This window comes from Doryrhamphus excisus, linkage group LG10 (genome assembly GCF_037039965.1).
Source record: "Doryrhamphus excisus strain RoL-2023G ecotype Guam linkage group LG10, RoL_Dexc_Guam_v1.1, whole genome shotgun sequence".
Taxonomy (NCBI): Eukaryota; Metazoa; Chordata; class Actinopteri; order Syngnathiformes; family Syngnathidae; genus Doryrhamphus; species Doryrhamphus excisus.
Window position 1 is genome coordinate 6,018,036 of NC_136366.1, and position 14,201 is coordinate 6,032,236.

The 14,201-nt window shown below is 40.7% G+C and overlaps 1 protein-coding gene across 14 annotated transcripts in view; it reads right to left on the reverse strand.

The window, feature by feature from the left end:
* Nucleotides 1–14,201, reverse strand: part of nedd4l (NEDD4 like E3 ubiquitin protein ligase) — a 50,305-nt gene that overhangs the window by 20,114 nt on the left and 15,990 nt on the right. For 4 of the 14 annotated variants that reach the window (XM_058053944.2, XM_058053953.2, XM_058053851.2 and 1 more), the window contains 9 exons: nucleotides 9,551–9,601; nucleotides 8,181–8,242; nucleotides 8,005–8,107; nucleotides 6,036–6,190; nucleotides 5,774–5,909; nucleotides 5,309–5,497; nucleotides 3,849–3,926; nucleotides 2,001–2,060; nucleotides 52–198 (listed from right to left, as the gene is read on the reverse strand). In XM_058053944.2, the coding sequence (XP_057909927.2) occupies nucleotides 52–198; nucleotides 2,001–2,060; nucleotides 3,849–3,926; nucleotides 5,309–5,497; nucleotides 5,774–5,909; nucleotides 6,036–6,190; nucleotides 8,005–8,107; nucleotides 8,181–8,242; nucleotides 9,551–9,601 (981 nt within the window). Of the gene's footprint in view, nucleotides 1–51; nucleotides 199–2,000; nucleotides 2,061–3,670; nucleotides 3,722–3,848; nucleotides 3,927–5,308; nucleotides 5,498–5,773; nucleotides 5,910–6,035; nucleotides 6,191–8,004; nucleotides 8,108–8,180; nucleotides 8,243–9,550; nucleotides 9,602–10,015; nucleotides 10,055–10,148; nucleotides 10,185–14,201 lie in introns of all 14 variants that reach the window. The other 10 variants (XM_058053859.2, XM_058053869.2, XM_058053907.2 and 7 more) reach the window with 9 other exon arrangements.

A 14,201-nucleotide genomic window follows, 5' to 3' on the forward strand; every position in this document is an offset into this window, starting at 1 on the left:
GAACTGACGCCACGACGGGGGCCAAGGTAAGATCCGCTCCTGCCTTCTGACCTGCTGTACCTGCACAATGGGCCTAGTCCAGGTAGTGGTGCGGTTGTTATGGTTGACGTAATAAGTTCTCCCCTTGGCATCCTTCCTCTCTTCCCATCCGGGGGGCAGGCCCGAGGTCGTCAAGTTGAAAGGGGTTGCTGTGGGAGACTGGCCCAGAGAAAGCAAAAATAAAATCAGTCAAAGCGAAAGGCGACATTGTGAGGACATGAGGGAGTTTTCAGATGAATTTCCATTAAAAAAAGGCACAGAAGACGCAACCTGGTGGAAGTGGGCGACACACTACAGTATCAATACACACACCTCAGCGATAATGACACACTACATAGTGTTTTACAACATCCTGGCATTTAACAATGCATGTTAAAAGCAGAAAACAAGAACAACATACAAGAAAGAGTATATGACAGGGATCTTCAAGTTGCGTCCTGCGGGCCAAATTCAACCAAACACCAAGTCAGACTCTGGTCTATGAGTTCAGTTCAAACATATTTTGAAAGCAGGTTCCTAAAAACACCCCTGACTAACGTTTTGGTAGTAGGTCCTGAAAAACAGCAGTGCACTCAAATTCTTTTAAAGGTTCTTAAACTCGCACTAGGTTCCGAAAATCCAACGCGCCAACGCGCGCTACTGTCGTATACAGTCACCCCTCACCACTGTGCGCTTTGAATTTTGAGGCTTCACTCAAGGTCCTTATTACAATAAATAACGCAAGACATAAATGACCTTGGTAATAATTTTGGCAATAGGTTCCGAAAAACAGGATAGTTCTACTGTCATATAGAGCATCGGTCTCAAACATGCGGTCCGCGGGCCAAATGTGGCCCGCAGGACACTAGTTTGAGGCCCCCCGCCTTGATATGAAAGTTTAATGTTAGTGCGGCCCGCGCAAGTTTAATATGGATGCTGTATGGTATCATGTACCCAGAAAGAAATTATTACGTTTGATTAATGTTCATGTTAAAGGTTAAATAACTGTTAATAGTTATCCTCCCTATCCGTGTGGAAGTGGTAAGTTTTTGGCTATTTAAGTTCAAAGGAAATAACTTGAAGGCTACCGTTTAGGTCGCTAGCTCTCTAGTTTGCGAGTTAGCATGTGTCTCAAGACCCTGCAGTTGCGCAATATGTTGTAAATAAAAAGAGTATAAATGTGACTATAGTCGTGTTTTGTCATGTTTACAGGGCTCTAATAATGCTTTGTTCATTTTAATCTGAAAAAAATAATTTGTCTACCCACCAACTATATGTGGTTTCTTAAGTTTTTATTATTTGCCGTTTTATTATTATTATTATTATTATTATATTTATTTATTACTGATTGATCTTCTTTATTCTTGATTTATTTTTCATCTTATTTTGTGTAGAAAAATAAAAATGAAGATATTTGAGAACAGTGGAATGTTTTATCAGAGCTTTTCTTGTAGAAAATCGGAACCAAAGCAAAGTTTATTCATTTTTCTGTTTTTAATAAATTTTTGTGGGTTTTTTTTTGAAAACCTGATGCGGCCCAGTCTCACCCAGACCCTAGCTCCAGTGGCCCCCAGGTAAATTGAGTTTGAGACACCTGATATAGAGCCTAGGTCCCCAAAGCGGGGTACACATTGTTAGAGGGGGTACGTGAATAAAATAGAGAAAAAAATGTGTGCCTAATGAATTAATTGTTTTGGCAGGAGGTCCTTAAAATCAGCAGACTTCCTGTCATATAGATATCCTTGCATTGACATTATACAGAAAATACCAATAATAATAATCATAAGCCATGGGCAATCTTTAGCTTTCCAAAAATATGTCCCCCGGAACAATTTATTGAATAATCCTGATGCAAGAGGTCAGCATGGATGTACTATATATACTGTATGTGGAAAGACAGTACAAGATACAAAGCTAATATTTGTCATCTTCCTGCAATGAAACATTTGTTAACTACAGGTACAGAAGAACGTAGACATTACCATGGCATCCTCACCACCTGAGACAGTTTGAGCTCTTGTTCTTCTGGAATGGGATCTCTGCTGGTGGTAGACAACAATGGAAGATGTTCTTTTAGTTCACCGCTTTGTTATTAGACGGAAACGGGAAGGTGGTGAGGGAGAGAATTTAGGGAGCAGCATGGCAGAGGCTGAAGGGACAAAAAGGGTGTGATTACATCTTTAGGGCGGGAGCGATTGAGATCAATAGAGGGAAATCCATTGCGGTGTACTGACTAAGAGGTGGGGGGAAATCGGTTGTTAATCGGAAAGTAACTGCAGTTCTGATTGGTTGATTTCATTATGCAAGAAAAGACAAACAGGACGTCAGAAAGCCAATTGCAATATTAGCCTTGAAACATTTTCTTAACTTTGAGAAGCACCGGGTTTATGGCAATCTCTATATAATAAAGTTGCCTATAGTAATATGCTGTATTAGACCCGAGTTCAATTCCACCCTCGGCCATCTGTGTGTGGAGTTTGCATGTTCTCCCCGTCCATGTGTGGGTTTTCTCTGGGGACTCTGGTTTCCTCCCACATTCCGCAGCCTATTCATTAATTCATTTATTTATAAAAAAGATAAAGAAATAAAATTATAATTTTTTTTTAATTGAAAATTGTGACCCAAAAATTATTTCACATTTTTTAAATGTAGTTTTTTTTAAAACAAAAAAATACAAAAGTGTATTTTTTACAAAACAATTACAAAATGTTCCCCCCATAATTACAAATATATATATTTTTTACCATAAAAAATTTGCGGCTTCCTGCGTCTTTCAATTTTTCAGTATCCAGCCCTTGGTGAAAAACGTTTGAATAGCCCGACCTAAGTCTTCATTCATTCATTCATTTTCTACCGCTTTTCCTCACGAGGGGTGCTGGAGCCTATCCCAGCTGTCTTCGGCCGAGAGGCAGGGTACACCCTGGAATGGTGAGCCAGCCAATCACAGGGCACATTTAGACAAACAACCATTCACACTCACATTCATACCTATGGACAATTTGGAGTGGCCAATTAACCTAGCATGTTTTTGGAATGTGGGATGAAACCGGAGTACCCGGAGAAAACCCACACATGCACGGGGAGAACACGCAAACTCCACACAGAGATGGCAGAGGGTGGAATTGAACCCTGGTCTCCTAGCTGTGAGGTCTGCGCGCTAACCACTCGCCCGCCGTGCAGCCTTCTAAGAAGTCTTGTAAAGGATATTTTTCTCTATTTTTCCTCAAGCTAACCTAAACAATGTCCAGTGATTCTAACCTGTTTCCTAGGCCAGCCAATGCGAACAGATTACACAATCCCACTGTCACAAAGCAAAAGGCTGACATCCCCACCTGTGCTAATCCTTGATTCGCCAGCCCTGTGACTCAAACTGTGTGAGTACACGTCAGACTCATGTGACTCAAGATGCGGTTGTTGACTTGATATATACTGGCTTGAGTTGGAGCGGTCATGCTGCCGGAACATGGCTAAGCATTTCCCTTCAATGCTGCTGCAAGTCAGCTATAAAGGGGGGGAAGGAAGCGATGCGGTAATCCTAGTGAGGCAAGAAGAAAGGAATGAACGGTGGCAGTCGGGGGAAGGAAAAGTGAGGAGTTAGCAACACCTTGCCTGGGGTGGAAAAAAGGGACAATTTAAATGTGCGTACACCCACAATTTTGGAGATGTGAATGTGAAGAAGATGAAGATCAAGACACCCACATGCCTTGAGCATTCATGGAGACAAAGAGGACAGGAAAGTTGAGTGTACTTGACGCAACAAAAGAAAAAAGGGAGGAAGTCACACCAGCAAGACAGGACAGGCGGAAATGCGAGGGTTGGGAAATAAGTACCATAAGAGGAGGAGCCTGGGCTTGATCGTTGACTCCGTCTGTCATACTGGAGGAGCGGAGTCTGTTGGACAGCTGAGTCTGCCGAGAGAGACAGTTGTTGACGGGTTTTAAAATACCTCTAGAGTTAAACACATACTAAGTCATGTAAATAGAAATGATCCATTCCGGGGTCAAAGGGGGAGAACATTTTGAAGTATTATTAATTAGTGTAAAAATGGTCCAACCCAGGTATGTATATTTGATGTAAAACAATAACGCTCAATTTCATGACAAAGGCCTAAAGCAGGGGTCTCAAACATGCGGCCCGCGGGCCAAATGTGGCCCGCAGGACACTAGTTTGAGGCCCCCGCCTTGATATGAAAGTTTAATGTTAGTGCGGCCCGCGCAAGTTTGATATGGATGCTGTATGGTATCATGTACCCAGAAAAAATTATTACCTTTGATTAATGTTCATGTTAAAGGTTACATAACTTATAATAGTTATCCTCCCTATCCGTGTGGAAGTGGTAAGTTTCACCAACTATATGTGGTTTCTTAAGTTTTTATTATTTGCCGTTTTATTATTATTGTTATATTTATTTATTACTGATTGATTGATTTTCTTTATTCTTGATTTGTTTATTTATTTTTCATCTTATTTTGTGCAGAAAAATAAAAATTAAGATATTTGAGAACAGTGGAATGTTTTATCAGAGCTTTTATTGTAGAAAATCGTAACCAAAGCACTGAAAAAGTTTGTATATTTTTCTGTTTTTAATAAATGTGTTGTTTTTTTTTCTTGGAAAACCTGATGCGGCCAAGCCTTGCCCAGACCCTAACTCCAGTGGCCCCCAGGTAAATTGAGTTTGAGACCCCTGGCCTAAAGGAAAGTCGTGTGAAGTAGGTAGGTAGATACTTTATTCATCCCCATGGGGAAATTGGCATAGTAAGTAAACAACTCTTAATATTAGATGCAAAACCACTAATTCCACTACTTCCTGTTTCAAGCTGCAGCCATCATAAGACTTTTTACGTAACGTTTAACATCCTTCAGTGTAAAAATAAGTTGCCGGCTGTTAAAGTGGACCTATTATGCTCATTTTTCGGCCGTTTTTATTGGGTTGTGGACTCCTATAGAGCAGCTATGCAGAGAGTTTATATAGTATAAGGAAGTCCGTCCCTCTGTGACATCACAAAGTAACAGTTTTACCACTTTTTCAAACCTCAGCATTTTGAGCCACGCCAAACATCTTTCAGGGCTCACATCCAAATGTACAAACCTCATTATTTGAAACTTTGACATGTTTTAAACATAAGAATAATACATTCTAACTACATTTATAGGTCAAAAAAGTGGAAAGAACATAGTAGGTCCCCTTTAAGAAAACATTTATACTCTTTTTTTTTTTAAAGAGACACAATTTTGAGTTTCTTCTCCACTGTTAAGTACTGTACTGTGGAGTACAATGTTAATATCTCACCAGAACCGAGCTGGGTCCTGCCACTTCCCCATTAGTGTCGGGGGTGAGCGACAGCCTCAGATTCATGTCATCAGAGAACTCCTGGGAGACGGGCGTCGGCGGGGGTTGCGGAGTAAGCATGGAGGACGTTCCCGGAAGGGACTGAGCCAAGCTGTCATTAGGATCTTCCTCTGTGATGAGCTCCCAAGACTACAGGAGATCAAACCATTACAAAAATTTATTATTTATTGACTGTATTGTAGCGTACAACTGTACTGACTCTGAATACTTCCCTTTTGGAAAAATAGTATTCGAAAAACATACAAAGTTAGATCAATCATAACTTAAAAATCAATAAAATAGCTGGAGGATTACAATAAAAATGTTACATAAATGTATGAATGAAAAAAATACTTTCTTACATTTGACTCAATATGGTATATATAAATATGTGTGTGTGTGTGTGTGTGCAGAAACCACTCTCACATTGTCAATTTCTCGTGGTTCGAGGTGCTCGTTCTCCAGGTCCTCGCTGATGTGGCGTCTTGAACGGAAAACGCGGTGTGCTTCCTGATGGATCTGACGCTGACGATTGTCACTCTCGGTCTCAGAAATCACATCCCTTAGAAAGGAATACAAATATTAATTTGAATGCAAACAGCTCATAAAAATCATCAGTGGAAAACATGTCAATCAACCAGTCCATTTAAGATGGATGAACCATTGTAGTGAGAGAAACACAACATACATGTTGGAGGGCCGTTTCCATTGTGTAGAGCGGTTGTTGTGGTTAACATAGTAGGTGCGACCCAGGTTGTCCACCTTCTCTTCCCAGCCTGGAGGAAGTGGCGGTAGCATCTGCTGGGGTCGCTGTGAGCCCGAGTCTGCAGACTCATCCCAGCCCTAAAATAACGTAGGCACAATTATCCACGTCAGGCAAAATGTAATTATTAAAAGAGCTGTCTCCAAGACTGCCAGTCGGGTGCGAATGTAGTATCAGACCCACAACACAAGCAGGACGGTGGTTGCATGTGCGGAAAACAAGACACCATCCATCCTTTCATTTTCCTCCGCTTATCCGGGTCCGAGTCGCAGGGGCGGCAGTCTCAGTAGGGAAGCCCAGACTTCCCGGTCCCCGGCCACCTCCTCCAGCTCCACCGGGAGGACACCAAGGCGCTCCCAGGCCAGCTGTGAGACATAATCCCTCCAGCGTATCCTAGGTCTGCCCCCGGGGCCTTTTCCCAGGCAGGGCAACACCTCACCAGGGAGGCGTCCGGGAAGAACCAGATTTGGCCGCCGAAGACCGGGCCGCCCAGCCACCCGCCCTTGACCGCCACCCAACACACAATGCACCGGACCCTTATGCTTGCCCCCGTAGGTGGTGGGTCTACGAGGGGGAGATCCCGTGTGGCTTCTTTGGGCTGGGCCCGCCCGGGCCCGAAAACACAAAGTATGCAAACAAATAAAGGATGCATTATTACTAGGGCTGTCAATCAATTAAAATATTTGATCGCAATTAATCAAATTTAGGGCCATAGTTAATTCAGAATTAATCGCATTTAATCGCAGATAGAAATACGTTTTTATGTATAGTAAATAGGGGAAATCTCTTTGTGGTAAACAATTCATTGTGTAACTACAACATAACATAACATTTTATGTAAATCAATTTGGGAACTACAATATGAGCCATTATTTAAAACAATACAGTCAACAAGTATATTTTTGTGTTACTATTTTTATCTATTATTAGCATATTAGCTCTTAAACGCACCCCCAAATGTTCAGCAAATACAAAATGTGAACGAGTGAGACCTTTCACACTGTCACAAACAATTTTTATTATTTTTTTTTTTAAATAAGATTAGTTTATTTATGATACTCTAAATATTTGTGAGTAAAAAGTCTATTGAGGAACATTCAGAAATGATTATCAATAAAGATTTGCCTCAATGCACCTATCGTTCATGAAATATACAAATGAAAATACCTAAACCACAGGGCAATAGTCAAAACATTTCATCCAAATTGCAAACTCAATATAATTTATCTTGCACATTAACATACTACATATAAATTAATTATTATTATTATTATTATTATTATTAATCATCTTTATTATGTGGATTGTTTATTTCTTTATAGAATGCAGACAGAAAAATGAAGAACTCTGAACTGATTGTGTAATAATGAGTGTACCTGCTGTTAATTAAACCAAAAAAACACACCAAAACATGAAAATAAAAACTCCCCCCAACCAAAAACTGAAGCATAAACACAAAGAAAAACGGCTGAACTGTCTCAGTTTTCCTATGTTTCGTCTGACATTTTGAATTAATGACGAAAACCCAGGTTCCGCTGTACTTTTCTGGCTTCTGTTTCTCAAACAAAAGGAGCAAAATTAGATGGTTCTTCCAGATCCTGATGTGGATTCTGGCCGCTGCAATGGTCACGGAAAATAATCAGCGATCATTTTAAAAAAAAGACTGACCCCGACTTGTCTTCATCCTTTGTCACAAAACAACTCTCACATTTCTTTCAGTTTAGCTCGGTTTGTCTTGAAGCTTAGAGATATTATTCATCTGTTTCTCCATGTGGAAGGAAATCATGAATACTGGAATCTTCCAGATCATGATTAGCAAGCAACTGGGATGCCCGAGTTCATGCAGAGCCTCCACTTGAGACTCATCAACAAAAAACAACAGCAGGGAGCTTACCTCAGCCTCCTCCCTCATATCTCCAGCTTCCTCCTCCTGTCCTCCTTGTTTGGGTAGGTAGGCCATCTTTAGACGCAGGTAACCCTTCACCCTGGACTTATGACTGAGGAATAATGAGCAGGTTTTAAATTATTTATGACATTTGTGTTTTGCGGTCACATTTAGATGAAACTAACCTTCTGGGGCGCAACAAGAAGTCTTTAAACGTGTATGGACGCTCCATGGTGGGATCCTCCGTCTGCAAATAAAGTAAGAACAGTAAAAAAAAACATTACAATTGGCCAAAAAAAAACAAAACAAAAACACTTTGTGTGCAACCCTCATGGAAACGTTACACAACGCCTCACTTCTCCTGTTACAAGTTAAAAAACAGAAAAGCTATTTTATCGTTCTCAGCAGTCTTCCACCATTTTCAGTCAGAGCCAAACCACCTTACACAGTGAACAACCTTTTAGAGGTGTGAGAAGTGTAAGATTAAAGGAGATAATGAAAAAAATGACTTATGGATAAATCTATAAGCATATATGCATCATCCACTGACATAACAGGTAAGCTCAGATTTGCAAGCAATTTGTCCATACGACTTAACAAAATGGACAACTTCCTTCCCATTTCGGGAATGGCTTCATCAGATTTTTTATGGAGGTAACTTTTCCAAAGGGTGCCACTGAGTGGATTATTCAGAATATTTTATTTAACTCCATGATACACTATTTTAATATGTGCACATGTAAACTATTTTCTATGTAATGTTCAGGGCTCTACGTTAAAAACAAAAATGCCTTGCCCATGGGGAATCCTTAAGGTGAGAACTACTTGCCCGAACTTGCCCCGGGTAAAATGAAAAGACTGCCATAATGATATCATATATCAATATATGCTGATAATTCATCAGATAATAGTACTGATGCATTGTATTGTTGCATTGTAAGAATTAGACGATGTTGGCAGGGACGCCATGATAGATGTTTTCCTAGTCAAACGATCGCTGATTGGTTGATCGCGAACAAGAACGAATGTGGGTAAAACGCGGACTGCGGTCTAAATAAACGATTCTGATTGGTCCATTTCAAGATTTGCAAGGATTGGTTTGCAAATTACCACCGGAATTACGCAGTACATGTTTTACCAACACTCAACATGAACCGCTTTTAAAAAACTCTTCGTAGTATGGCATGCCAAAGTGCACTTGCCCGACGGGAATATCACTGATTGGATTTACTTGCCCCAATTTTGTTTTAACTTGCCCCGGGCCATCGGTACATTGTTATTGTCGAGCCCTGAATGTGGTTATAATGTATAAAAAGTTTGTTATTGTGTTTTTGCCACTTAGCCCAGGTCGCTTTTGTAGAAGATTTTTCATCTCAGCGAGTTGCCTCTGTTTACATTCTAGACTCGTCCCTGTGTTTCCAAACTGGGAGTGCTAAGCTGTTAGAAACACAACAAGAAGCTACTTGTGTGTCCTTTCTCACACCAGCGACGGTTTTGGGCTTGCCAAACGTAAAGCAGAATTAATTAGATTAGGAAGAAAAGAAAAAAAACTCACCGGCAAATGACTAAGAGGAACATCAACTTGTCCCAGGAAATCATCTCTGGTCTGGAAAAGATGAAAAGAGGTGAGTATCTATAACCTCTTTCAGGAATAATTTAGGGATTTACACTTCCAACTAGGATAGAAAGGGGAAATGAGAGTGAAGGTATTCAGTTGATGCCAAACGGACCAGAGAACCCAGGAGAATTTTATGTCAGAGACCAAGAGTCAAATCCAGAAACAACCCTTAATAAATATAATTATGTTTGGAAAAATGTCTTCCTTTTCCTTATGATCTTATCCTAGTTTATACAAGTGTCCAGTCCAGTTTTTGTTATTGGAAAACAAAAACCCAGAGAAAAAGACACCCTCCCACTGCAACATAAAAGCCACATTAACCAAACAGAGGAAGAAAAGCGTTGTTGATGTGCCAACAGGAAGGAACCAGGAAAGGTTTGTGATTCAAATAAAAAAGGAAACCTGTAGATTTGTCCATCCCTTAGCCGTAATTAACGCAGACTGGAAAGAGGGAAAAGAGAAAGAGAAAGTAAAGGCAAATGATTGCGCTGCACAACAGCCGCCCCTCCTTTTGGGGGGGGGGGACAAAGATTACCTGTCCAATGTGGAAAAAGCCATTCTTGGTAGAGGCCTGTGTGTGGGACATAGCTTATTTAGATGGCAGCGTTCATAGACATTGGTTTGATCCGCTTGGCGGTTTCTCAGTCTGAGCTGGGAAATTTGAAAATTAATTTATTCACGAGCACCCCCCTCACGAGGGTCACGGGGGGTGCTGGAGCCGATCCCAGTTGTTTTCGGGCAAGAGGCGGGGTACACCTTGAACTGGTGGCCAGCCAATCACAAGGCACATATAGACAAACAACCATTCACACTCACATTCATACCTATGGACAATTTGGAGTGGCCAATTAACCTAGCATGTTTTTGGAATGTGGTAGGAAACCGGAGTACCCTGAGAACTGCGGTCTCACGTAGAAACGCTGCTTTCTGATATGTTTTAATTGTTCCCGAATACAAACATTTTAAAAAGTATTTGTTCAAATTAATTATTCATAAAAAAGTCATTATTTGTGTCATTCCGAAGACCGTATTCGGGTTCGGCTCCACTCTTATTGCATACACAAGCTTCTTGGAGCACAGCACACAAAAACATACACTTTTCCCAGAGTTGTCTTGAACGCAGCATAATTGGGATTGGACAGTAGCAGTTTGGGGGGTGGGGGGGCATTCAGAGCCCTACCGCATAGCTACAATGAGTTTGCGTTTGGCTGGATCCGGCAGATTATAATTATTTTGAATTTATTTTTTTTTTTCGTTGGTCATATTGAGGCGGCACGGCGGCCGAGTGGTTAGCGCGCAGACCTCACAGCTAGGAGACCAGGGTTCAATTCCACCCTCGGCCATCTCTGTGTGGAGTTTGCATGTTCTCCCCGTGCATGCGTGGGTTTTCTCCGGGTACTCCGGTTTCCTCCCACATTCCAAAAACATGCTAGGTTAATTGGCAACTCCAAATTGTCCATAGGTATGAATGTGAGTGTGAATGGTTGTTTGTCTATATGTGCACTGTGATTGGCTGGCGACCAGTCCAGGGTGTACCCCGCCGACTGGGATAGGCTCCAGCACCCCCACGACCCTCGTGAGGAAAAGTGGTAGAAAATGAATGAATGGTCATGTTGAAACGCCGTAGATCCGGCATGGTGCCAGTCCAACCTGTCCAACCTTGAGACACTTCTTTTCCAGTGGGTCTCAATTGTCTATTTTCTTTCATCGGGAAAGAAATCTATATAAAAGTCTACATGGCAAAACAAACGGTGGACTGAAAACAGATTTGTTGCGGTCATTTTGGCGTACTTTACAATATAAACACCTAAAAATGCATATTGTTCTGAACTGCACCAAATGAAAAGGGCAGAAAAATGTAAATATCAGTGGACTTTATGATAAATCCATATCCAGATTATGCCTGCATTCTGGCATATAATCAAGACATACATAAGGGTAACCGGGGGGGCCACGCATAACCAGCCTCATCATCCTCAAGCATAGCGTAACACTTTTACTAGCCCTAGAATCCAATGCTGAAAGGTGAGTCAATGCTCGGTTATTCAAGTGCAGCTATGTCAACAGAGATGTGTGAATCTCTTCCACACCCAAACACACAGTTCAACAATCCTTTGACTGGAAAAAAAGGATATCATTGTATCTGCTTTTATTTCCCAAATCAACTCCCAAAACGGTGAATCATAAACTCCGTCCCAACTAGGAGTGTGCAAAAGCAAGAAAGAGTGTTAAGTTACATCATCCCGTCATGTGTCCATTTTGTCATCGGAATCAACCAAACATTTTGTGGCCTGAATAATACTTTCAGTACCTCGACCTGCAAACGTTATCTTGAAATACAATAAAACAACTGCAACAAACGGCCCCACACAACAGCACTCAAGGGAGACACGGCTGTTTTGTCTGTGTTTTAACACAGGGAGCATTTTAAGCTGCGGGTATGTGAATGCGCTGGGCTATAATTGCCAAGTCATCAAAGGGTCACAGTTGAGCCGTGCAGCTGCCTACCAGGGCCAGGTTACACTCGGGGTTGGGAGGGTGTCGTGAATGACCAAGAGCTTGAAAGGTGGAAGCAGCATATGGCTTGTTAACGACTGGAACGCCAAAAAGGATATGCCGAAATAACAACTAAATGGAGTTTCCTTTGTGTCACTTTGTTAGTATTTCTCTGAGTAACCCTGAACGCATCCTGAACTTCAATTTTCCAGATGTATAGATTGTGATTGTGTGTACCAACGGCATTGCAATAGCAGAAGCATTACCTGTCTTGCAATTTGAATGTCTTAGGATACACATTTTACCTACATTAGTTCATCGATCCGGGATTTGGCTGACCCAAAAAAATGTTTCCAAGATATTTTTCCCTGTCCATCTGACAGAAAGAAAGTTTTCACTATTATTTTTTCCACCTTTTTCCTATCTTTCACTATTCTATTAAACACTATTATTGGACCCTAAATTCACCAGAAAACTCACTCGTTGGGTGTATATATAGAAATTATTATTGTTATTTATTTATTTTTTGCCTTGTGCGACTTATAGTCCAGAAAATACGGGGGGTGTGTATATATATATATATATATATATATATATATATATATGCATTTTTGGCCTTGTGCGACTTATACTCCAGTGCGACTTATGTATGTCTTTTTTTTTTTTTAACCTAATTATGCATTTTTGTTCTTGTGCGACTTATACTCCGGAGCAACTTATAGTCCAGAAAATATCGTATATAATTAGGTAAAAAAAAAAAAAACAAACATACATAAGTCACACTGGAGTATAAGTCGCATTTTTTGCGGGTAATTTATTTCCCAAACTACTTATAGAGAATAGAGAACAGGCTGAATAGGTGTAAGATATGCTAACACAATGCTTATTCAGCTACACAAAAAATAAACATGAACAGAAAAGGGTGTCCAGTGTTTATGTAACATAAACAGTTTTTTCATTTATAAGTCGCTCTGGAGTATAAGTCGCAGGAACAGCCAACCTATAAAAAAAAAAGCACGACTTATAGTCCGGAAAATACGGTGTGTGTGTGTATATATATATATATATATATATATATATGCATATTATGCATTTGGCCTTGTGCGACTTATACTCCAGTGCGACTTATGTATGTTTTGTTTTTTTTTACCTAATTATGCATTTTTGGTCTTGTGCGACTTATACTCCGAAGCAACTTATAGTCCAGAAAATATGGTATATAATTAGGTAAAAAAAAACAAACATACAAACACTTTTTTCATTTATAAGTCGCTCTGGAGTATAAGTCGCAGGAACAGCCAACCTATGAAAAAAAGTGTGATTTGTAGTCCGGAAAATACGGTATACAGTAGTATAGTAAGTCTCGTTATATCGAAATTCTCGGGAGTCGGAAAAAATACCGATATAACCGGACTATCCATATATCCGATCCTGCGCCGAACTGCATTAAAAGTGGGCAATAATGCACTCGACATTGTTCTATAGTATAGAACAATGTCGAGCAGCTTAAATCAATCTTTGCTTAAGGATTTCAATACCAAAAAAGAACACGGCGAACGGCTGCTTCCAGTCAACTTTATTTTTCACACTTCCACCACCAGAGCACAGCACACACACCGATTCCCGCACTTCCTGGTTCACAGGTCATGCTCAACCCACCCCACATAGCTGGCCAAACACATGCCTGCAACAGAAGAACCAACTGCGTTCGTGGTTTCTCTCGTGTGTATAGATTCTATACAGGCATGTGTTTGGCCAGCTACGTGGGGCGGGTTGAGCATGATCGATATAAGCAGACCAAATTGGCTGGCGGGAGATGAAAAGGGCATCGTAGTAACCGGATTATCATAATAACCGGATAACGTACTAACGGAACTAATTATATCATAAAAGACTAGAAATTTGCCGGGAAATGAAAATAGTATCGTAATAAGTAGTAATTCGTTATAACCGATATCGATATAACGAGACTTTACTGTATATATAAAATCTTTGGTAAATGTCCACCGGAGAATGAGTATTCCAGGCAGGGCACAGTAGGCGAATCTAGTTGGCACAAGCAGGGTTTTGCGGTCTTTAAAAAGGCCCACTG